Below are 25141 nucleotides of genomic sequence, written 5' to 3'. Positions count from 1 at the left end.
TATGTTCTTGAAGATTTTAATATGATATTTGATAATGATTAATCGAATGAAATTCATGATAAAAATCTAGATTTATGCCCTAATTTAAAAATTCCCCTAGACAATTATGAAAACTGGTGTTCCCCGTGGAAATCCACTCTAATAGTTAAACTTCTAGATAAAACTATAAGCTTTAACTATTTAAGTAAAAAATTAAATAATATTTGGGGAAAGTATGGTCTCCTAAAAATTCTAGATCTCAATAATGAGTTCTTTTTTTTTTAAATTTAATAACATAGAGGATTATAAGAGAGTCTTATTTGAGGGACCGTGGCTTATTCTAAACCACACTACCTTCTTGTTCAAAGATGGAGGCCCCTCTTCAGACCCAAAGACTATAATCTTAGAAAGATTGTCACTTGGATTCATATCCCTGACTTACCCTTAGAACTTTACAATGAAAAGTTTTTGTTGCAGGTGAGAACTTGTCTGAGGTCAATGTTAAAAATTAACCCTTACACATCCTTATTAGCCAGGAGTAGTTTTACTAGAATTTGTATAGAAATTAACCTTAGAAAAATTCTTATTCCTTCTTTAGGGTTCTAGGATAGGAATTTAAGGTAGAATATAAAGGTTTGCACTTAATTTATTTTAACTGTGGAAGGTATGAATATAGGCAAGAAATCTACACAGAAACTCATAAATATAACATCGAGAGTAGTTATCAAATGGCTAGTGATAGATTGCAGTCTGGAAAACAGCACAAAGAATTTGCTATGATAAAAGAAAAAAACATTTGAGTATAGTCAAGGTAGTCAAGAGAGGATAAATAGAAATTATACAGACCAATTTGGCCCTTGGATGTTAGCCAAAAAATCTTTTAGGAAGAAACCCAATCATTCCTGTCAGGCTAGAGATTTATTATTGAGTAATCTATAATATTTTATACTTGTTCAATGTTAATTGAAGGATTATTTGGTATTGGAATAGATTTAGATGGAGTTTGAAATTATTTAAAAAAAAAAAAAAAGTGAACAGTACCGTATGAACAGTGTCAGATGAACAGTAAAATCGCCTATGAACAGTGCAAACCGCGAACAAACCGTGTATGAACAGTGAAAATCGCGTATGTACAGTGACTGCTGACGTCATCAGTGACATCATCATGACGTCATGGCTGACGTCACATACGCGTACATTGCGTGTACAGTATTTTCTGGCATGAATAGTGCTCTGAACACTGTTTCCAGCGTGAACAGTAAGACAGTGAACAGTGTTTCCGGCGATGAACAGTAAATTCCGGCGGTGAACAGTAAATTTCGAAAATTTTCTATAAAAAGGGAGCTTCACACGAAATTTTCATTTCTTCACCCCTATCCAAGGTTCTCAAAGGTTCTAAGGCCAAAAACTACCATTTCTCTCATACTAAACCTTCCTAAACTTAGATTTCTCGCCAGATCTGAGATCCTACGTCTATTCTGAAGGATTTGAAGTAAGTTTCTTTAAGTTTGAAGCTAGATTTACCGTTCGTTTCTCTTCTTCTTCTCTTTCTCATAGAAGTTCATGGTGTTCTTAGGAGAAACTTCGTTCTAAAGCCAAATCTTCGGTGAATCTTGCTATAAAACAAGTAATATTCGGTAGATCTAGTGTGAATCGTCGTTCTGAGGTAAGGGGAGTTTACTTTAACATATGAACTACGTTTTGAACGGTTTAATATGCTATTTTAAGATGTTTTGATATGATTTTTGTTAGATCTACTGAATAAAAGCTATTTTCTAAGCTGTAACTGCTGTTAATTGATTTAAAATGCTGAGATTTTGGCTGATCTATCTTAAACTTGCCTTAGCTGAGCTGTTAAAATAATTTTGGCAGTGTGCATCATGCTGAGATATATGTTTTGCATCATTATAAAGCCGAGTTACATGTTTAGGTGGGTAGACGTGTAACGGTAAGTTCATGCTGAGCTGCTGTGCTGTGCTGTCTGGATCCAGATACCGGAATGGGTCGCTCCCGGACCGGCTCTGTTCCTTCTGGATTACTTAGGCTGTGAAACCAGTTGGAAACCGTTTTCATGTTGTGCATTAGATGGGCTGGAAATGCATGGGGCTATTGCTGTGAGAAATATTTTACTTTATATATATGATTTTTTTTTTTTTTTGTAAGCTCACCCTTTCATTTCTTTCTATGTCGTTGTGTGCGTGTGTACTGCGATGATCGTACGGTGGTACGTGAGCAGATGTAGCAGGTGTTGCATCTACTTCACAGGCTGAGGGGCCAGTGAAGAAATGATTGAAGCTGGGGTCGAGTAATATTGCATCAAAGTCCTTTTTCCTATATTTTGAGACCTCATGTAGAGGGAGCTACGTAGTATAATTTTAGGTATTTTTGAATATTATGAACTAAATGTAATATTATGTTGTTCTGTTGGATATTTGTTGTAAGAAACTTTGTTTTATTTTGAATGAGAAGAGAATTTCATAATTATATTTTCTATACTTTATTTCAAATAAGTTTGTGATGTAGAAACAATGTTCTCGGTTCCTTATAAAAAGGGGTCGTGACAATTCCCAGCTGAGTAATAACCTAGCCACTAATGAAAAATGGAAAGAGACTTATTCAAGCTCTAGGTTTGGTATTTTAGGTGCCTTTGCTCAAGATTTGGACTCAAATAGTCCTCCTAAGCCTCAACAAGCCTTTGGGCCTTATTGTCCTAGCAAGAGTTGTATTAATGACTTACATATAGCTAAATTGGAACTCAAATCACATAATGGTGTAAGGTTTACCCATCTTAAGAAAGTTAATAAAAAATATTAGGCTAAATCTAGTAATTTGGATAAGGAAAGAGATGTTATTCCATAACTAGGCAATCTGAATGAACCCTGTAATAATGAAGGTGGCCAGCATAAAGTTGATCATGACAGCTTAGATACCTTGCTCCTAATGAATAGAATCCAGAAAGAACTACAAGATAATATAGACTATGTGAGTTCAGTTTAAAATTTAATTGGTCTTAACCCTACTTATTATTGGAATACCCACAAGATGCTTACCAATGCTCATTAGAGAGACCCCCTAATAATAATCAAAATATGGAATTGGATACTTATGGTAAAGAAAGGCATGACAACTTAAGTAACATCCAAATTGTAGTTGATAGTGATAGCAGAGTCTAACATCCTAAGGATGTTATCCCTCTCTATAATTGTTACTTTCATGAATTGTCTCTTTTGGAACTGTAGAGATGTTGGAGGAAGGACATTTTTAAGGTTAATAAATGACTTAATAAACATTTATAATCTTGATTTTATAGCCTTATTGTAACCTAGGATTAGCATGAAGAAGGCTGATAGGGTCATTAAAAACATTAATTTAAATGAATCTATTAAGGTTGATGTTGGATTCTCTAGTGACATTTGGTGTTGCTAGAATTGTAACAAGGTGCAAGCTTCTGTTATGAAAATATCTAGGTACTTTATTCATTTAAAGATCAGTAGTCTTAGGTAGGATGATTGGATTCTCTTATCTTTTATATGCTAGTCCGAAATAGAGTGAATTGCTGACATGAGTTAAATGAATTTAGTTTAGATATAGGTATCCCTTGGTGTGTAGCTAGGGACTCGAATTCAATTTTGTTTGAATATGAAAAGGTTGGAGGTAGTCCTACTAACATTCATTATATTTAGGAGGAGTGTGTTGACTGCTTGGATACCTGTGGCCTTTAGGATATGGAAGCCAAATGGAATCTTTTCACTTGGCAAAGAGGGAATATAAAAGAAAGGATAGATAGAGTTGTTGTTAATAAACTTTAGAAACTTAAATTTTCAACTAGTTCCCTCATTCATATCCCTTTATTAAAATCAAATCACTTAGGTCTCTGGCTTAAAATAAGAACTAGAAATATCCTAAAAGATAGGGGTAGAGGTTTCAAATTTCTAGGGTAGAGGTTTCAAATTTCTAGCCTCATGGGTCTCCCATAAAGACTTTCAAAATCAAGTTAAGATTTAAATTCAATATCTTTGAGTCTAATAAATCTGTTTTTGAAAATATTTTTTTATAAAAAAAAGGTTTTTTTTAATAGAATTCAGGGTATTTCTAATAAACTAGTCTATGAGAATAATCCTTTCCTGACTAGGTTGATGTCTTCTCTTTGGAATGATTATCAGAACCTTCTGGATCAAGAAGAAATATATTGGTATCACCATTTTAGATCTAATTGGATTAGATTAGAGGATAAAAATAATAAGTATTTTCATAAGGCTGTTGCTATCTATAGGCAGAGAAATTTAGTTGAGGCTCCTAAAAATGATGATAATGATTAGGAGTATGACCCCTTAAAATTAAAATCCATGACTTTGACCAACTTTAAAAACTTATATACTAATAATGCTCCTTCTGCTGCTCCTGACGTCAACAACATAACTTCTTTTCCTCCACTTAGAGAGTATAACAAAGATAGACTTTATTCTTCTCTGTCCATAGGGGAGGTTAGAGCCTCCATGTTTAGCATTGAGAATTATAAATTCCTTGCCTAGATGGGCTGCATGCTATATTCTTCAAAAGCCAATGGAATATACTAGCTCCCTTTATTTTCCATTTTATCTCTAATGTCTTTCATAACCCTCAAAATATACATGCAGTCAATGACACTACAAATACCCCTATCCCAAAGTTAGAACACCCTAAACATATTAGAAATTTCAAACTCATTTCTCTTTGTAATTTGAGTTATAAGATTATAACTAAGTTTTTAGCTATTAGGATTAGGGAGTCCTTACCTTACCTAATTTCTCCTAACCTAACTAGTTTTGTGTCAGGGAGACAGGACATTGATAATGCCCTTATTATGTAATAGCTCCTGCATTCTTTTGCTAAATTAAAAGGAAAAAGTGGTTTTATGATCTTAAAAATTGATCTTAAGAAGGCTTATGATAATTTGAGATGAGAGTTCATTGTTAATACTTTTTAGAAAATTGGTCTACAGTCCAACTTAGTGAATCTTATTCATTATTGTATCTCTTCAATGTGTATGTCTATAAATTGGAATAACAATACTACTGAGCCTTTTAGACATGGTAGAGGCATTAGGCAGGGGACCCTATATGCCCCTATGTTTTTATTCTTTTCCTAGAAAGACTTGCTCACTTGATCCAGGATAGGATTACAGGGTAAGATTGGGTTCCCTTTTCCTTTAGTATCATTGGCCCTAAAATTTCTCACTTATTCTTTGCTAATGAGATTATTTGGGTGGCCAAAGCTAACCTACAACAAGCTAGTATAATCCGTAGTGTCCTAACTGAATTTGGTTTGGCCTCAAGCCTTTCTGTTAATAATGATAAATCATCCATTTTCTTCTCAAAAAATATTGACCCTATTGTAGTTCAGGGAATTAGCAATTGGCTTGGTATTAAAAGTTCTAGTAAATTTGGTAATTATTTAGGTATTCCTATTAAAAATCAGAAACCCGATAGGAAGGATTTTGCCTCAATTCTAGAGAAAATTAGGAAAAAGTTGGCCTTGTGGAAGATGAACACCTTATCCCTTGCTGGAATAGTTACTTTAGCTCAATCTTGCCTTTTATCTATCCTTTCCTACATCATGTAAAGAATGCTCATCCCTAATTCTATGTGTAAGGAAATCCATAACATTTGCAAAAAAAATTCATTTAGGGTTCTTTAGGGAAGAGAAAATGTCATCTAATTAACTGAGACAATATGTTAGCTTAAGAATAAAAGAGGTCTGGGTTTTAAGGATTTATCTCTATTAAATAAAACCTACATGATGAAACTTCTTTGAAGATTAGTTCAATCTCCCAATAAGTTGTGGGCCCAAGTAATGTATTCAAAGTATAATTTTAACATTGGTAATAATCCTTAGGTAACAACTTGAAGGCTTCTCATTTATCAAAAAATGTATCTGCTGTCTACGATACCTTTATCCAAGGTTTGGGTTGGATTGTTGGTGATGGGTGCTTAGCCCAATTCTGGAAGGAGAGATGGATCCTTTATGTCCAGAACCTATCTAACTTTGCTTTAAGGCCTGTCCTTGAGGAGGAGTTGGACACTTTAATTGCTCTTTTCTCTCAACAAGGAAGTTGGGACTAGCATAGGATTAGGAAATTATTCCTACCCCTATTTGTGATTCCATTGCTCAGATTTAGTCCCCTGATAAGAGGAGAGGCTAGTACATTGTCTTCTAGAATCTATAGAAAAATTACTTATTTTCCATTAAATTGCTTGTAACTTATACCATTTTCCTTATCACCATCCTAACTTAACTAATGATATTTTTAAAACTGTTTGGAATTAGGATGGGCCCCTAATTACCCTTTTTTTATGGAAGGTGGCTCATGGTAGACTTTTAGCTAATGAGGAAAGATGTAAGAGGAAAATGACTAGTTCTCCTCTTTTCAATGTTGGTTTGCTAGAAAAATCTGAAATTATTTTATTCTACCCAAAAAATGGGCTTCATTTTTAGTTTGGGTTTTTGTGATTGGCTTTTCTCCAATTTATCTAATCCTCATTATAACAATTTTCATAATTTATTTAATATTGTAATTTGGTATATTTGGAAGTAAAGAAATAATTCCATCTTTCAAAAGTCAGTTATTTCTCCTAGCTCCTTTTATCACAAAATTTGCTATGAATTTGAGTACTTGAATTCATGTTTGAGGGGCAAGGATAAATCAACTAAGCATCAGCAGGATGTCTAGATTTAGGATAGATGATATCTCTCACATGGGGCATCTAAAACTGAATACTGATGGAGCTGTGTCCCAGGTCCTTAAAAGTGCTGATTGTGGGGTCTAATAAGAGATAGTTAGGGACTGGTTATTGCTGGATTTCTATAAAGGCCTGAATCTATGCTCCCTTTGATACTGAATTTTAGGGATTACTTTTTGATATATAGTTAGTTCATTTGATAAACATTCCTGCTATTTGGATCGAATCAAACTCTAATAAAGCCTTGCAATTAGTGTTAAGTGTTCAAAGTTGTAACCATTTTTTTTTTCTGATTTCAACAATTAGGAATACTTTAAAGGGTATACCTTTTGTTTTTAGGCATATTTTAAGAGAAGAAAATAGGAGTGTTGATGTACTTGCCAAAATTGGCTTAAATTCTGCCCAAATTATTTCTTACTTTGATCAGGTCCCTCTTAGTTTACTTTCTTTTCTTAGTATGAACTCTTTAGAAGTTTGTTATTATAATTTTACACAGGTCGTCTTACGTTATCTAGACTGATTAGTCCTGTTCATTAGCAAAAAAAATATTAAATATTAAAATTACTTGATAACAATTCTAATTACTACTTCTATTTACTTGAAAGTATTAAATTATGTATATAAGTTTAAATAAAAATACATAAAAACAGTATAATAAAAACTAAAAATTAAATTTATATGATTATTGAAATTTAAAGAATTAATCATAGTTTATAATTAATATATATATATATATATATTATTTTTTATTTAAATAAATTTCTATTCAGACCAGTTTAGAGTATTTTTGTTATTAAATTTTGAAAAATAAAATAATATAATTTGAATGTACTCTCAATTAATTAAAATAAATCATAAATATAATTTTTATATTAAAATTTAATAATTTTTAATGATATAGTAATTATGATTACATGAGTATAACATTTAATGTATTTAAATTAAATTCTAAAATAGGACGTGCAATAAAACGGGCAAAAATACTTGTCTATTAATGTAGGATCAACAATGATATATACAAATATAAAATATCATGTGTTATGTTTTTATTCTCCATCAATGCACATGTTTCATGCAGTATGATATGTTAGCACGGAAAGTCGAAGTTTAACGATATTGAAAAATAATTTTTTATATTTAACTTGCGATAATTTTTATTTTGTTAAAAATAATTATTTGACGTAGGGAGATAATGAAACTGTTAACTATAATTACTTGCAAAGTTTCCATCCACAGAAAAGTAGATAAGACGTGCCACCGTTTCCTCTGATTCTGACTCCAAGTACCCCTTCCCATCCCAAGCTTCCCTCTTTACACATTTATAATTAGAAACTTGCTAATTAGTGCTATTCAAGTATTGACTAGGAAATTAAAAAGTTATTATTTATCTTTTGTTACATAATTTTTTTTATTAAAAAACATAGACATATATATTAAAATTATGAAAAAATATTCACAAATAATACTTTTAATTAAAAAATTATTTTAAAATTTTCCAACTATATATAAGTAAATTTGCCTTACAATTTTAAGCGATGAAAGAAAGTAAATAACCTACAAATCCTACCACGTTTATCTTGGTTTACCGAAGTCAGATAAATCATACCCTTTTAGGAAGAGAATATTATGTGAATGATAGCAATGTCCATATATCATTCAATAAAATGTTTTGGTGAAAAATGATCGTAGACTTGCATAATGTAACGTGTTTACTATCATTTCCATTAAAATATTCATACTTACAACACTTTTAAACGTTGCTTTTATATATATATATATATATATATATATATATATATATATTAATTTACTTTTATTAATAATTTTTAAGATAATTAAATAAAAATAAATATAGATGCATTCTCAAAATATAAAAAAAAATCTAATTCGCTATTCTGATTTTTTTATTTTAAAATTAATTCCACAGTGGACAGTGTAACTTCTTTATTTCCGAATAGATATATAAAGATGTTATTAAAAGAAAAACAACAATGGCGGTGCCAAACTATAAACAGGAAAAAAGAAAAAAGTTCCTATGATTATTTTAAGGTCAATCTCTGTAGGTAGGAGAGAATAGGGCACTTGGCATAATTGGTCTATGAAGTGTGGAACCAAATCGGTGACACTTGTGACTTCTTTTCATTATTCTTTTTCAGTTTTTATAAACCCAAGTGCACGCTGATTTTTGTGGCCAGACCCATCTCATTGATTCACTTATTTACATTTCTAAAGTCTAGAAGCACCTGTTTTACATTTTAAATATTTTTTCTAATATTCTATAAATACTTTAAATCAAATTAAAGAACTTGTTAATTAATATATTCAAATATTAGTTAAAAATATTTACTTCTAATTCTTTAATTAGCGCTAATTAGCATTCATGCTTAAAAATTATTTTTTATTTTGAAGAATGATATATACAAAAATTAAAGTTTAAAATAAAAAAACAGATAACATTATATGCTTAAATAATAGAATTACTTTTCTTTTACACTTTGAGAGTCTATATACAGTTTGAGAGAAAAAAATAAATTTAATATAAATATAAAAATTAAGTAAAAAAAAAAAGAATTTATTTTTAACAATTTAACCAAGCAGCAGAGGATAAAGGAAAGTGATCCACAGACACTGACACGTTGAAAGGAAGTGGAGATTTTTGTAAAATGGATTTTGAGTTCACCGTCTTGACCCACAAAACAGGGGTCGCTTTAACCGCCAGTTTCCAAACAATCTATGGGGGCGGGAAGGGAACTGCACCAAAAACCCTGCTTTTGCTTTTTCTTTTCTTTCCGCTAATTTACACCACTCTTATTACACAAAACATTACCACAATACCATGCCACATGCCCCTAGTTTTCAACCCTTTAATATTCTCTCTCTCTCTCTATAAATATATATTACAACTATCATCTCCAACATTTTCATCTTATCTGCCTTTCACATACTTTTGCACTGTTGTCTCTAAATATCAATTCACTCTTCTTCAACCTTACTTAACTATTTCATTCCATCACTTGAAGCAAAATTGTGTTCATGTGAAGGACTATATATAGGCTTATTGAGGAGTCACATAGAAGGCTTCGTTTGGTTAATTCACATTTTTAAAGGACTAAAATGGAGGCAAGTTTGGTGGATCAGGGTAGAGAAAGAGTTGGGCATGTTAACAAAGTTGGTTATGTGAGAAGGGTCATTGCCAAGAAGAGGAAACCTTATCGCAGGGTTAAGAGGCCAGTTTTGACCGTTCCAAAGGCACTTAGGGAGCTATTTGATTCATGCAGAGAAACCTTCCGAGGCCCGGCTGGCACTGTTCCTTCACCACAACATGTTCAGAAAATGTGCAACATCCTTGGTATGATTAATCGTTTGGTTATTTGATGAGAAAAATTTTAGTGTCTCCTCTGATCTATTTAGTCGCATGCTTATCCAAGTTTTGGGGTCAGTTTTTAGATATGCTTGGATTCTTTGGTGATTTTCGTTGCATGTTGTGGCTGTGCATTTTACCTCAACTTCCCCGAATTTCATTGCATAAGATTACAAGCTAGATGGTCCCCAACTAGTTGTCTTTCCGTTGTAGGTGTTTTGTTTTTAAATTCATTGTTTAATTTTGTTTTTGTTTCCTTCCAAAATGAAGGAATTAATAATATCAATTCAGCTATATTTTTCGTGCATATATTTGCGTCTTAAAGGTCTATAGAATTGAGTGTTTCATTCCCTTAGGCTAGTTTGAAAACTATAGATCAGTTTCCTTCCTTCTATAAGTGCATAAATAATATGAACTTATATTCTATAAGTAATGTGGATTTACAATTTATTTTCTCTTAATTAGAATTTGCGTACTTATGATTAATCTCTGGTTGCCTATATATTTTGAAGTGTTGTTCTGATTCTTTAATACAATTCAGATAACATGAAGCCAGAAGATGTGGGTCTAAGTAGAGATCTGCAATTTTTCAAGCCTGGAAATATAATCAAACAGAACCAAAGGGTCACATACACAACCGTGTACAAGTGTGACGATTTCTCGGTAAGTGTTGCAAGCTCTAATTGATTTTATTATCATTGCACACTAGTCACTACTCCACAATGCAAATATTGCTAGTGTGATTAATTATTATGTGCATTTTTTCCCCTTTTGTATATGTACAGCTCTGCATCTTTTTCCTACCTGAAAGAGGAGTCATTCCTCTTCATAACCACCCGGGCATGACTGTTTTCAGCAAGCTTCTATTAGGAGTAATGCACATTAAATCCTACGATTGGGTTGATCCTGAATCCTCTGACAACACGTTGCAGCAACCATCTAAATGTGGGTTATCTCTCTTTTATCACTTTAAGAATGACAGTTAATTGATGGGGTGTGTGTACTTAGTTTATGAAGGGTCTTGCAAACTAGTCCTAATTAAAAGAAAACTTTTTTTTTTATTACGAATCACTCTGAGATACATTAAATATTATATAATATTTTGTAATGAAATAATTTACATTTTAATATTTTAACTTTAGTATCGATTAGCATTTTTTGTTTTTGAAAGTTGACCCACAGAGATTATGATTTTGCAGTGAGATTGGCGAAATTAAAAGCTGATAAGGTGTTCACAGCACCGTGTGACACTTCTGTGCTGTATCCAACGACAGGAGGCAACATCCATGAATTCACAGCCATAACTCCATGTGCTGTGCTTGATGTCATTGGACCTCCTTATTCCAAAGAAGATGGCCGAGACTGTTCCTACTACAGAGATCACCCTTATGCTTCTTTTCCTAGTAAGCAACATTCTCTCTTTGTACACAACCATTCTATCAGCAACTGTTACCAGAACACATTTATATTTTTTCCTAGTATGTCATTTTGCTATGTTTTCATAACAATAATTTTTTTGTTTTTGTTACAGTCAACCATGGTGTTCAAATGTTTCCTTTACTTATAATTCTTCATTCCTTTTTCAAGTTTCACCTATGCAGATTCTTATATCAACATACTGATTCAATTATTAAGTGGACTCAATATTGAATATGAGAAAGATAAAAGTGTCCTGAATATACATGGTTAAGTTTTGATTTATATTTATTTGTAGAGAATTTTTAAACTATTATTTTTATTATATCACATCATTTATCATTTTTTTATCTCTTACAAATATATAGCCTTCATAAGCGAACAACAACCGTTTTCCAATGTGCATGCACAGTACGTTCTTACAGTTATATTATTTCAATATCTAAAAATTGATATTATGTATATGACATTTAAAAATTTACAAATAATATTTATACAGATGTATTATTTAATATCAAAATTTGATCCTGTGTATAATATACACACACGATTATCTTTATATTTTTAAATCTTTTTCTATATACATATCTTTAAAATATTTGTCAAAATAAAAAATACCATAAAAAATCTCAGTTCATGGTAAAAGAAAAAATATTTTTCCATATAGGTATAAAGTCTGGTGACTTCATTTGGGCATCAGGATCATATTTGATGAGGTGGCACCTCCACTTGTCTACTTTATTTAAGTTTTAAATTTTTTGGTCAGGACTTTATTTGAGTGTCTGAGGAGGTACAATTGTACATTATTGTTGTGTGTCTCTGACCATTAATGAATGGTTTATCCTGCAGATGAAAGGATGGGTGAGGTGAAAGAGGAAAAAGATAGTTACGCGTGGTTGGAAGTAATTGAGATGCCAGAGAATTCTCAAATGGATGGCATTGAGTATCTGGGTCCTCCCATTACTGAGACAACCTTTTAGTTTCAATCAAACATGTATTCTACTGTGTACTAACTCTCTACCCACATAATATACAGAAAATTTCCAACACGAAACCTTTGTGTCCATATTCAAGGAATGAATGCACGTGTTGGCTTTTTGTTCTTTAGTGTGCTTAAATATTTCGTTGAAAGTGTAGCTATAATAATTCCTTCATTTTTGCTTGTTGGAATATACAACATTATGAGACTCATTGTCAGGTAAAGGAAAACCATGGGCTTGGGTTTGTTCATATGTCAATCACTTCGATTTATGATATATCATTTGGTTTGGTTACAGTTTGTAAAGACCAACTTTATTGAATAAAGCGATGAATTAGCTTGACTGTCTTGTACGCATAGGAAAACCATTCATAGGGACAAGGGGGCAACACTTTTGGAGATAGGGTCAAATTTATGCTTTTTTCTCTAGATTTTTTGGGAAGATAATGCTATTATTAATTACAACATTTAATAAAATAATGAATTATTCCTTTTATAATAATTCATTAATGTTACCCTTTTGTTTTTATATTTTAATTATATAATGTCAGTCTCTTAATTTTAATTATTCGTATTTATTTTTATAATTTTAAATCTTATTTAATGTATAATAAATATATTAATAAAGTATAACGTTATATAGATTAGTGCTGTCTCAACCTTCTTGGTTAAATATCTAGATCACGATATCTCGTCGGGTCAACTTTAATTAAAAAAATCTCAACACCGGTTTGAAGAACACGTTTTTTTTTATAAATATTTTAAATTATTGATTAAAATTTATTAAAATTATAAAAATATAAAATAATAATTAAATTTAAAATAAATTTTAGTTAATAATAAAAAAATGCAGCTCTTAACTTTTTTTGAAGATTAATCAATGTCTGGATAATATTTATAGACTTAAAATTATCTTCACATTTTTACAGTAAAAATTATCTTCACCCTTTTTTAAACCTATTTATTTATTTTCTTATTTTTCTAACATGATTTATTATATTTTATTTTATCTGAAATAGAAAAATGATTGTTGATTAGTCTAAGAAAAATGATACAAGCAGCTATGTACATCTGGCTGGTAAGTTATAATAGATATAGGAAAAAAGAGAGAACAGAAAACCTAACATAAACAACCTAACTACAAACAAAATGTCAAAACTGATAAGATCCTTCCTCAAGTTGGGACATGGATATCATGAAGAACCAAAAAAGAGCGGAAGGAACTTAAATGGAGAGGTTTAATGAACATACAGCAAATAATTGGGCAGAAGATGGAACCAGCAACAGATGAATGAGCCCAGATTGAAGTTTTAGTGGTGAAATTCGAATAATCTTCCTTAGCTGAAGCACAAAATGACCAAGGGATGATTATTCTTGATACTATATTATATGAAGAAAATTGATTGATTAATCTGGATAAAATGATACAGATAGCTGTGTATATATAGCTGATAAAACAAAAGGTAAAAACCAATAAGATACTTATCTTCCCATATTTTACACTTAAAAAATGAGATATATAATCTTTATTTCGATTTGTTGTACTCAGACTATCTCTTTTATATTTTAATGGAAATAAAACATGCCAAGTATTATCGTTGGAAACACATACCATCTGGTGAATGCAAAAATAAAAATGAGATAAGATAAGATGGAGAAAACCTCTTATTTTATTTTAGTTTTGATGTATGTTAAAATAATAAATTAAATATATATAATATCTTATTTTATCTATTTTTAATACAATTTCTTCACGTGATAAAATTTATAATAAAGAGGAAGAAGATATGATAAACTCATGTAATAAACTTACTATATATATCATGTTGATTAAATAAATGTTAGAAATAAAATAATATGTAAAAATATTTTTCATTATATTTTTTATTTTGTTCACTAAATAAGTCTTTAAGACCACTTTAATATTTATTTAGCCTTAAAATTAACTTTAAGATTATATAATTTTAAATTAATAAAAATGATTTATTATATTTTTATATAAAATTTCTTTTAAACTTTTTACAATGTAAAGTTGCTGACCAAATTATCAACCAATTTTATTTAATATTTCTTTTTCTATCCTAAATAGCAAGGTATAAGTTTTTTATTCAATAAACATATCATTTAATATTTTTTTTTTCTCAAAGTGCATGCTAAACTATGACGATAGCTCCTTCATTATCTTAAGAGAATAACAATGTAAAATAAAAATTAAAAAAAAGTGACTATCATAGATTATCACTCACCCCTCACCACCTTTAGATGGTTCATTAATCAAGCGAAGAAAGTCAACTTGATGCTCTTGAATCAATCTAATAAGATGAAGATTTGGTTTGCCAAGCTCTTGCAACATAGACTACAAGAACAACAAAATTTAGGGAATTAGGAAGCAGAGAGTAAATAAACAGAACATAAACTATCAAGTTGTAGAAGAAAATAAGAAAACCTGCAATATTTGTGGATTAGTGTGCATCATAACCTGCAAGGCTTGGAACAAACACAGAAGCACAAAATTAAAAAATCTAACTTAGATAAGTCTTGCAAATACAAAATTAAGTGGTAGGTAAGAGATAAAGATAATACATGTCGAGTGTTGTGAAAAAAATCTTAAGTGCTGAAACCAGCAACGCCAAAACCAGCATTAGGAAGGCCTTGTTCCACAATATTAAGTGCACAAAAATATATCTAATTCTCTATGACTTTGCTTTAGATAAATGAAGTTTCACTATCTTAAATTGTTGGAACTTCAAAATTATTCTTACGTGTTGGAATTTGGTACATTGTATTATTGTTGGAGACTTAAAAATTAAATATATTGCACAAACTCACACTTATTGCATATCATAAGATTCCATATCTGCTCAAGCCCTTGTGCCCACTTCCTCTTGAGGACACCAATGATTATTAGTTCACAAAAAATCTTACTTGTTCTCCTAAGCCCTTATTATTAATTCTTGAAAGGCTTTTGTGCCTACTTCATCCCTTAACTTCTTGTGCTTATTGCTTTTTAATGGCTAATAAGCTTGCCATATCTCATAGGTCTTGCACTTTCTCATCTCATAAACATTTATCTATGTTATTTATCATAGGTTATCATATTTTTTTAATCTCATAGGCCTTTATGCTCACTGTATCTCATAGGCTCCCATAGCTACTTACCTCATAGCCTCATGTTCATACTTATTCACTTTAGAAGACCATGCACCTACTTCATCTAATAGACGTTAATGCCAACATTATCTCAAGCTCAAGCAGTCAACACGCTCAGACCCTTTCAACAAGAATGAGAGTGCTTCGAGCCCATACACGATCACACTCATCTGTGGCAAGCCTAATTAATAAAGAGCTTTTAGTATTTTCAAATCCTACTAAAGAGAGACTTCAGGCATTAAATTTATCATCTTATCTTTTGTTCTTCGATACACCTTTGAACTCATCTCTCTTGCACAATATATTTGGCATATTCTTAACGGAACTTGGAATTTTGAGCAACCATACTTGAAGACTAGAACTCATTTTATTCTAGTTTATTTTTCTCTATGGTTTTATTTATGATTGTTTTAGTTTTTCTCTTTAGCATGAGTAATCAAGTGCATAGCTAGGGCTATGGGAATACTCATTCATAAATTTATGGAATTTTGAAGTTTGAATTTGTGTTTGATTTTCGTATGTGATTAGTGTTTATCTTATTACGTATAATTATATAATCCTAATTAATTATATCGCCTGACGATCGTGCTTCAATTAGTTAATAGATCTATAGGATAAAATAAAACAAATAATTAGATGGAACAAATCAATCTCTCTTCCAATCATTATTAAATTAACAAGTTCATAGGTGATCTATGCTTTCTTGAATTATATCTTGCGTGACCATTGTGGATGTTAGTTTAGAGGAAAAAAATGTTAATATTTCATGACCATTGAGTATTGATAGTAATTGGATGAATTATTAGTAATCATAAGAAAGTCGAATTTAGAATTAAACAGAAAAATAACATAAATGATTCAATAAGAAAATTCATATACCCTAGGTTCCTCTCTTATAAGTTTAACCAAGATGTGCATTGTGTTTCTTGTTCTAATTTTTACAATTGATTTTATAATTAAATTTCTTTTTAATTTAATCTCATATCCTTTAAGCTCAAACAATTGAATTATAAAATTCTTAGTAATTGAAAAAAAATCCTTGTGGGACAATAATTTAAGAACTTTTTATTACTTCTCGACGGGTACACTTGCCCACAGAACAAGAACATAGAAATAAAAAAAATATTCTTATGGCAAATGGGACTAGAATACATGAAAGAAACAATGAAGCTATTGAAAGAGACAATGGAGAAACAAGTTGCCTCCTTGTCTAATTTAGCAAATGTGAAGGTAGTTATCAATTTAAAATTTGATCAATCAACCGCTATAAATAGAGATTCAACAAACTATAGCGAGGACAGTCAAATTGTGCTCAATTTGCAGAATAACAATGGTTTTGTCTAAACTTGATTTTCTAAATTAAATTTTCCAAAATTCAATGGTGAAAATCATATGGTTGGATCTACAAGTGCAACTGATTCTTTCACCTAACGAAATTGAAGAAGAGTTTGAGTATAGCCTCAATTCATTTGAAAGGTAAGGCTCTTGACTAGTTTCAAGGATACATAATGACTTATCCAAAAGCTAGTTGAGAAAATTTTCAGTTGATGTGGTTTCTCAGTTTAGTCCTAATATCTATGAAAACTTAGTGGGACAACCAACAAAACCAAAACAAACTACTATGGTAAAAATATAAAGGCATATCAAGAACAATTAGAAACATTAATGGCCAAAATTAGTCGTTTACCTAGAGATTTTTTTGTGCAATTTTTCATTAGTGAGTTGAGGGGTGCAATCAAGAATAAAGTAACAATATTCAAACCAAATATCTTAACCAAGACCATTGGGTTAACACTACTACAAGAAGGGAAAATAGAGGTCATTCTTAAATAAGCCAAAGGGGTACATAATAACAATGGCAATATCATTAATCCTCCAACCAATAGAAAATTTGATGATTACTTGCCTCTTAGGAGAATTTGTACCACTGAAATGCAAGAAAAATAAACCAAAAAAACTATGCTATTATTGCAATGAGAAGTACGAGTCTAGTTTCAAATGTAAAAGGAAACAAATTTATCTTTTAGAAGTGGATGACAGTGAGAAATAAGTTCGAGATGCATTGAAAGGTGTTGATCCTATTGTTTCTCTTCTTGCAATCTGTAGTTCAGCCACTCGTCAAACTATAAGAATCTACGGGAACATCAAGAAAAAGGTTAAGACTATACCAATTGACTCAAGATGCACCCACAACTTCCTTGACCCAAATGTTGCCAAAAGAATAGGTTATTCAACCCAACATGTTAGCCCTATAAAAGTAGCAGTTGTGATATGGTCTTGCAAATTCAATAGCTGAGTTGAGGTCGATGTTATGAGATTTCAAAAATACAATAATGAAGTTTTTTGTTATGGAAAGAAAATTCATTCTGAGAGGTGCTATTATGGCTCATATTAAGATTATATATATAACTCACATTCAACGAGAACTAAAACACATGTCTCAATCATCTGCTGCCCACATCTATTCCATACAAATAAAAGATGAAGGAAAGACAAAGAAAGGCAAAGGCGAGTCAAAGGAACTTGTTTAATTACTACAACAACACTCGAGTGTTTTTGCTAAGTCCAAGGGATTACCTCTCCAAAGAGAGTATGACCATAAAATACCTCTTATGGTAGGATCAATTCCACCTAATATTCGACCATATAGGTATTCTTATGTGAAAAATAAGAGATTGAAAAGATAGTACAAGAAATACTTAAAGTCAGAATTATCTGAAGAATTATAAACCCTTTTTCTTCTCTAATAATGTTGGTTGGAAAGAAAGATGGTTTGTGGAGGATATGTGTGAATTATAGATCACTCAACAAAATTACTATTAAAGATAAGTTTTTTATTCCTATTATTGGCAAATTATTAGATGAGTTAAATGGAGCAAAAATATTTTCCATATTAGATCTTTAATCAAATTTTCATCAAATAATAGTGCATCTATTGATATTCTTAAAACTGCTTTTAGGACTCACAAAGGACATTACAAACTCATTATACCTTTTGGGTTAACTAAGCAACTTTTTAAGGTTTGATGAATGTCATATTTAAGTTGTTTATGAGGAAGTTCATTATAGTATTTTTTTATTATGATATTCTAATATATTGCTGCACATGGGAGGAACATTTGGAACACTTGTGATTGGTGTTAGATGTGTTGTTTTGACATCAATGATATGTTAAGAAGTCGAAGTGTGCCTTTGGCAAAATGCAAGTTGAATATCTTGGACATATTATTTCAAAGGAAGGAGTTGTCATTAATCCTGTAAAAATTTATACTATGCTCTAATGGCCTAAATCCAATTCCCTGAAATCTTTAAGGGGATTCTTAGAGTTGATCAAGTACTATCAAAGATTTATTAAATACTATAAAAAAATTAGTCAACCACTCACTATGTTATTGAAGAAGGTTAGCTTTTTGTAGTCTCAACTAGCTAAAGTTTCCTTTAAAAAACTCAGACACATGATGTGTAAAGCACCAATGTTAGCAATGCCAAATTTTCAAAAAAAAAAATTCATGATTGAGTGTAATGCATCCGGAATTGGGGTGGACAAAATATTAATACAAGAAGGCTAACCTATAGCATACATTAACAAGGTGTTTGTGGGTAAGTGCACTCTTCAAAAAGTAATAAAGGATTATAAAAGAAGTTCTCAAAATATTATTCTACAAGAGTTATTTCTAAGTATGAATAATATCTTAATTCAATTGTTTGAACTAAAGGGATGTGAAATTAAATAAAATAAGGATTTAAATTCAAGAGAAATTAAAGAATAAAGAAAGTAGCCCAACCTATGACAATAAATTATTCGAGATGAATTCTAAGTATAGAATTCCACATTTACACTTTTCTATGTTCCTTTTTAAATTAATTCCAATTTTGATTCTTTTATGATTATTAACTCTTCGTACAAAATTTGTTAACTTTCAATAGTCATACAAGATAAAAGGAATAAAAAGCATAAAGAGTCTTCAAACTATTAATTTAATAATTATTAAAAGAAAAGAACTAAATTTGGTCCATCTAATTCTTTGTCTAGTTATACTCTATAAATCCATTAACTATATGTGGCATAGTCGCCTACAATATAATTAATTATGATATATTTAAGAGTTTTTTTTAATTTTGAATATATAAACATAGCACAATAAGAGAAACATCAATCAAGAAAGGAAACTGGAATTATCATTAATCACAAAGAACACAGAGTTATGCAAAGGATTCATCATTGCCTTAGCTATAATGTATTAGGAAACTAAAACAATAATAAACCAATTTATAATCATTTAAAGAGTAAATGAAAACTTGAGGAGTCCCTAATAGAGACGAGACAAGCAGAGTTCTTAATCCAAAACGCGCTTTCAAAGCTCCAAAAGTCATCAACACTTAGCCAAAACCAAGATATCAACTCATAGCCCTTAAGGTTCTTTAAATATGATTCCAAAATCCTAAGAGTTCTTCTAAGTTTGTTTTTCCTAATAAAGAACATGGTTGTGCACACCAATAAGTAGGATCGTGCGTATGCTTCAAAGCATGGAAGTGCTTGTTACGGCAAGACCCTATTTTTCATTCAATTTAGGCCAAAAATGCACCTAAGACCTAATTGTGATATTCTTATGTTAAACTATACAATTAAATAAAAATCAGTATAAAATCCTAATAAAATAATGGTCATGTATGTAGATATAAGCTATAAAAACATGCTAAAATACAAACTTATGAGAAGAAATTGTTGGAACTATGGTGGCTATACAAAAATGGAGGTGGGCCATACTTGGTGGGGCGTTATTTTCAAATAATTGCGGATCACCTCAGCTTGAAATATTTATTAGAGCAATGAATTTCAACTTTGATGTAGTAGAAATGACTCACTAAATTGCTAGAATATGATTATGAAATTATTTATCGCAATGGCAAATAAAATAAGGTAGCAGATGCCTTATCTAGATTGGTGAAAGGGAAAGACGAATATGTTATTATGGCTATATTATGTCCTGTAGCTGAGTGGTTGAACATTGTTCAAGACAAATAGAGGAGTGACGAGAAGATTCAACAACTAATCTAAGAGTTAATGACTTATCCAAATTCACACATTAAATTTGCATGGATAAACAATCAACTGAGGTATAAAGGGAGGCTATAGGTAGGAGAAAGATCTATTCTAAAATTTAAAATATTACAAGATGCTTAGGAAGGGGTTGAGGGAGGACATTTGAGAACTAAAAAAATATTAGAAAGGATAAAATAAGTTTTTCTATTAGAAAGAAGTTTGTAGATTTACGGCTAAATATGAGACTTGTCAAAGGAATAAATCTAAAATTGTAGCAACTTTTAGGCTATTGCAACCACTTCTTATATCAAAGCAGATTTATTTTGATATATCCATGAATTTTATAGAAGGCCTGTAATGCCCTGGATTTTGTAACAATATATATATTAATTTATTAATATACATGCGTGAATTGATGTTTAATTGTGCATTTGATTGTGTGATAATTTATATGTGAATATAATCGTGAAGATATATGTATAGTGTGATTGAAATGTGATGTGGACTTGTAATTGAGTTGGAATTGTTTAAGATATAGGGTAAGTATGTACTGTAGGGGCGTTCTTACTGTAGCGAGAGGATTCTCGTTGTAGTGAGAAGGTCTTGGCCAAAGGGCGTGTCTCTGTTGCGTTCTCGCTGTAACGAGAGGTGTCTCATTGTAGTAAGAAGGTAATAGAAAGGGTGCATTCTGGGTTCCAGTCTCACTGTAACGAGAGGGTCTCGCTGTAGCGAGATTCTGCAGAAACTAAAGTGCAGATGCATCTGAGATTTTTGCTGTAGCAAGAGGGAGTGTTTCAGCAGTGAGGTTCCCTCACTGCATTGAGGAATGTCTCACTATAGCGAAAATATCGCGACTAGAAGTGTATTTGGGGGGTTTAGGGTTTGGAAAAACTCATTTCCCACTCTTTCTCTCATCTTTCTTTCAATTCTCTCTATCATTAACTCATTTTTACCGATTAAACTCCTTCTAAAGCCGTTTGGAAACAAGATTGAAGGTTAGAATCACGTTTGGAGCATTTGAAGGACAAAATCCGTATAGAGAGCATTTTTATTATTGAGTTTCGTGTTTGGTCTTCATTCTGAGATAAAGGGGATGCTACTCTATCTTATTTTGTTTTGAATTCGTTTATTTGCTATAGGTTGCAATGTGGTTGAGATAGAATGTAGGGATAGGCGTATTTTGATAGAAGATTCTTGACTAAGCATGATGAAATGAATATTGAGCATAATGTATGAGATGTAGTAATTTGATTCTGATAAAGTTTTGATGAGGATTTGATGTTTAAGTGTAATATGATTGAATATGGGCATACGTGCCATGTGTGAAATTGAATATCATGATGTGATTGAGTATGTAGTTGAAATGCTTAGATATGCTATTGATTGATGTTGAATAATGTAAATGGTTGAAAATATGTGTGAATGGCATCTTGAGTGTGATCGTGATGATGTTTGGAATGTTGGAAAGTTATGAATGGTTTAGCGATACACTAGAGGTATGATAGATAGGGGCGGTAGAAATACCTTGGAGAAGAGAGGGTGGTGGTGACACCAACATGAGTGTGGGTGCATCACAAGCCATACACTCTTCTCTTGACTCGCCCTTTAACTAACACCTTTGCTTGAGGGCTAAATACCGCACACGTTGTATCCATGGAGCATGAGCTATCCGGTGACCATCCATGGTGTGCACTGAGAAAGTCTCTGAAGTTGAGGATATCAGGAATCTGTGATCATAGTGCTACAGTGAGCGTGACTTAGGAATAATGATCGCACTTGTGTGTGGATTATTTGATGGTGCAGTGAGCGCATCTGTGTGTGAATGAGAATGAAATGTTGAAATTATTGCTTTGTGCCTATTTGATGCATGATTGAGTTATGTTAGTAAATGTGTGAAATGTGCAAAGTGAGTCTCTGTGCCTGTGTGTGATAATATAGAGTATTCATCCTTACATTTATTTTTTAGGTGACCAAGACGATCAACACCGAATTCAGTGAAAACGGAAGGGATGAAATTGCTATAGGACTTAGAAAATTGACTTTTAAAAATTGATGTATTTAATTTGGTCCTATAGCACTTATTTGATGCAAACTTGTAACCCTTCTTTGATTTTGAAATACCTTATTAAACTATATGCACTGAAACTATTTAAATGAAAACTTTTATTATTCTCATCTTCTTAAAATTTATATATTTGGAAATTAAAATTAAGGTGTTACAAGGTCTTCCAAGTCTTATGGCAAAGAAGTTATCTTAGTGGTTATGGATAGATTAAGTATGCTCAATTTTTTGCCTTGTCTCACCTTTTTACAACTAAGAGGTTGCTAAATTGTTCTTAGATAATATCTATAAATTATACGAGCTACAACAAACCAGTATAAGTGATAAGGATCATATTTGTACCAATCAATTTTGGATGCAACATTTTAATTTACAGGGAGCTCAATTGTCAATGAGTACCCCTTATCATGTTTCATGCTTAAAAAAGTTCAAAGTTGTCGATGTTCAACCAACAGAACTTCCCCTTGTCCAAAAAGATGGGTGAATGAAGTTAGAACTTGTTTTAGCCTTAGCAAATGCATGGTTAAGAAGAATGATAGACCAATTGCACAATGACTAATATATTAGAGTGATTCCTTCCATGAAGATGTAACCTGACAAGATGCTTTGAAGATAACACAAAGTTTCTAGAATTCCAACCTTGCACACATGGCCAATTCTCCAAGAGTAAGGAAATGTTATGACAATAATTATTCTCCAAAGCATTCTCTTTAATTTATCCTTAATTAATATGATTTCATGTCTATTTCTCTTTTCTAGGATCTTATTGTTGTTTCCTTTTTATATGATTTCATTTTTATTTCTTTTTCTAGGATTTGATTGTTGTTTCTTTTTCCTATAATTATCTTAGTGATTGTATTATGGAACACATAGGAAAAACTTATAACAGAATTACAAGTAAAAAAAAGTATTATTTTGTGTCTTTTTTTGGGATCATTGGACTAAGAAAGAAAAAGTAACGGAATTTAAAACTCAAAAAAGCCAACAAAAAGAGGAACAAAGATCAAATGTTAGAAAGTGAGCAAAAGTACCTAACAAAAGTGTATTAAGTAAGGTTTTCTTTTTTCTTTTACACTTTTGGTTGTATCATTGATTTTGTTTTGTTGTGTTGGTTTTTTATTTATTTTTTGCACTTTCACTCTTTTTTTTCTTTAAATAAATAATAATTCCTAACAAAAAACACATAAAATAATATATTTTTTTATCTATCTCTTTACTATTTTAATTGTCTATCTTTCTTTTTACATGATGTTTCAACATTTTTTTCACATATTATTTTTATCCTTTATTTGATCTTTTCTTAGGCACAATAAAATACAAAAAAAAAAAAATTAAAAATGAAATTTTAGAGAACTCTTTCAAAAAAATAAAATAAAATCTTCTCATTATGGTTAAATAAATAATCTTTTAAAATTCACTCCAATCTTTTTGATATGTCATTGTGTTTTATTTTATTGTTGCATCTTGTAAGTGCTCATATTTTTGTTTTTAGATTCACAATCTATTAAAAAAATAAAAATAAAAGAAATTGAAGAAAATATGTTTGATTTAATTTCTTTTTGGAGCTTTAGGTTTGAGAGTTTTTTTTTCTTTGTTTTTTAATTTCTTTTTCATTTGATTCTTTTATAACAATGATGATGCAAGTAAATTCTTTGATAACAATAATTTCATTTGCTAACAATAATGATAATTTCTTTGATAATGATAAAATAAAAAATATATATAAAGTATTGTGTAGATTAATTTATTTCTGTACTTTATTTTATCATTGTAGTTATTATCTTATTATTGTTTCTATTATTGCAAATAAATTGTGTCAATGATTTCTATGCAAAATTATAAATGTAATGGATATGCAAAAGATGAAAATTATTTTTTATAAAAAAAATAATTATTACTTTTGAATTTACAAAACAACTAATTAATGTTAATCAATGTTAACTTGAGCTTTGTGTAAGAGTGAGTTCATTATTTTAAAATCTACATAACGATCAAATAATGTTAATTGAAGGGTGAATCTACCTTTGATATTATTTGAGTTGCAAGTAGTTATGTGTTAACTTAAATCTTGTGCAAAAATAAATTTATTTTTAAAATAAGGAAGTGACCTTCCAAAATTTAAAACATTTCAACTTATCATTCAAATTATACATTTTTTAAAAAATTTCTTTTCAAAATTTAAAACGAAAGATTAAACAAAATGATCTCTTTCAAATGAAATTAATATTTTCAAAATAAAAAACAATCTTAAATTAAATAATATTTCTAACACTTTAATATGAAAATTTTTAAGAATCAAGCATTAAAAAAATCAAAATTAATCTTTTTGAAAGTAAGAAAGAATTCATCTTTAAAATTTATTTAAATTTAATTTTTTAAAGAATTACGTGATTTTGATTTCTCTATTATATTTAGAATATACCAAAACGTG

At 30.5% G+C, this 25141-nt stretch overlaps 1 protein-coding gene across 1 annotated transcript; it reads left to right on the top strand.

Moving 5' to 3' along the window:
* Nucleotides 1–9650: 9650 nt before the first annotated feature.
* On the top strand, nt 9651–12634 carry LOC113863459 (plant cysteine oxidase 2-like). Its single transcript, XM_027497049.1, has 5 exons — nt 9651–10047; nt 10601–10722; nt 10845–11004; nt 11259–11462; nt 12325–12634. The coding sequence occupies exons 1-5, from the start codon at nt 9813–9815 to the stop codon at nt 12453–12455; spliced, it is 852 nt and encodes a 283-aa protein (XP_027352850.1). The 5' UTR covers nt 9651–9812; the 3' UTR covers nt 12456–12634.
* Nucleotides 12635–25141: the final 12507 nt, after the last annotated feature.

This window comes from Abrus precatorius, unplaced genomic scaffold (genome assembly GCF_003935025.1).
Source record: "Abrus precatorius isolate BTA unplaced genomic scaffold, Abrus_2018 Scaffold3, whole genome shotgun sequence".
Lineage (NCBI taxonomy): Eukaryota > Viridiplantae > Streptophyta > Magnoliopsida > Fabales > Fabaceae > Abrus > Abrus precatorius.
The sequence above is the reverse complement of the archived record's forward strand: the minus strand, read 5'-3'. Positions and strand labels throughout refer to the sequence as shown.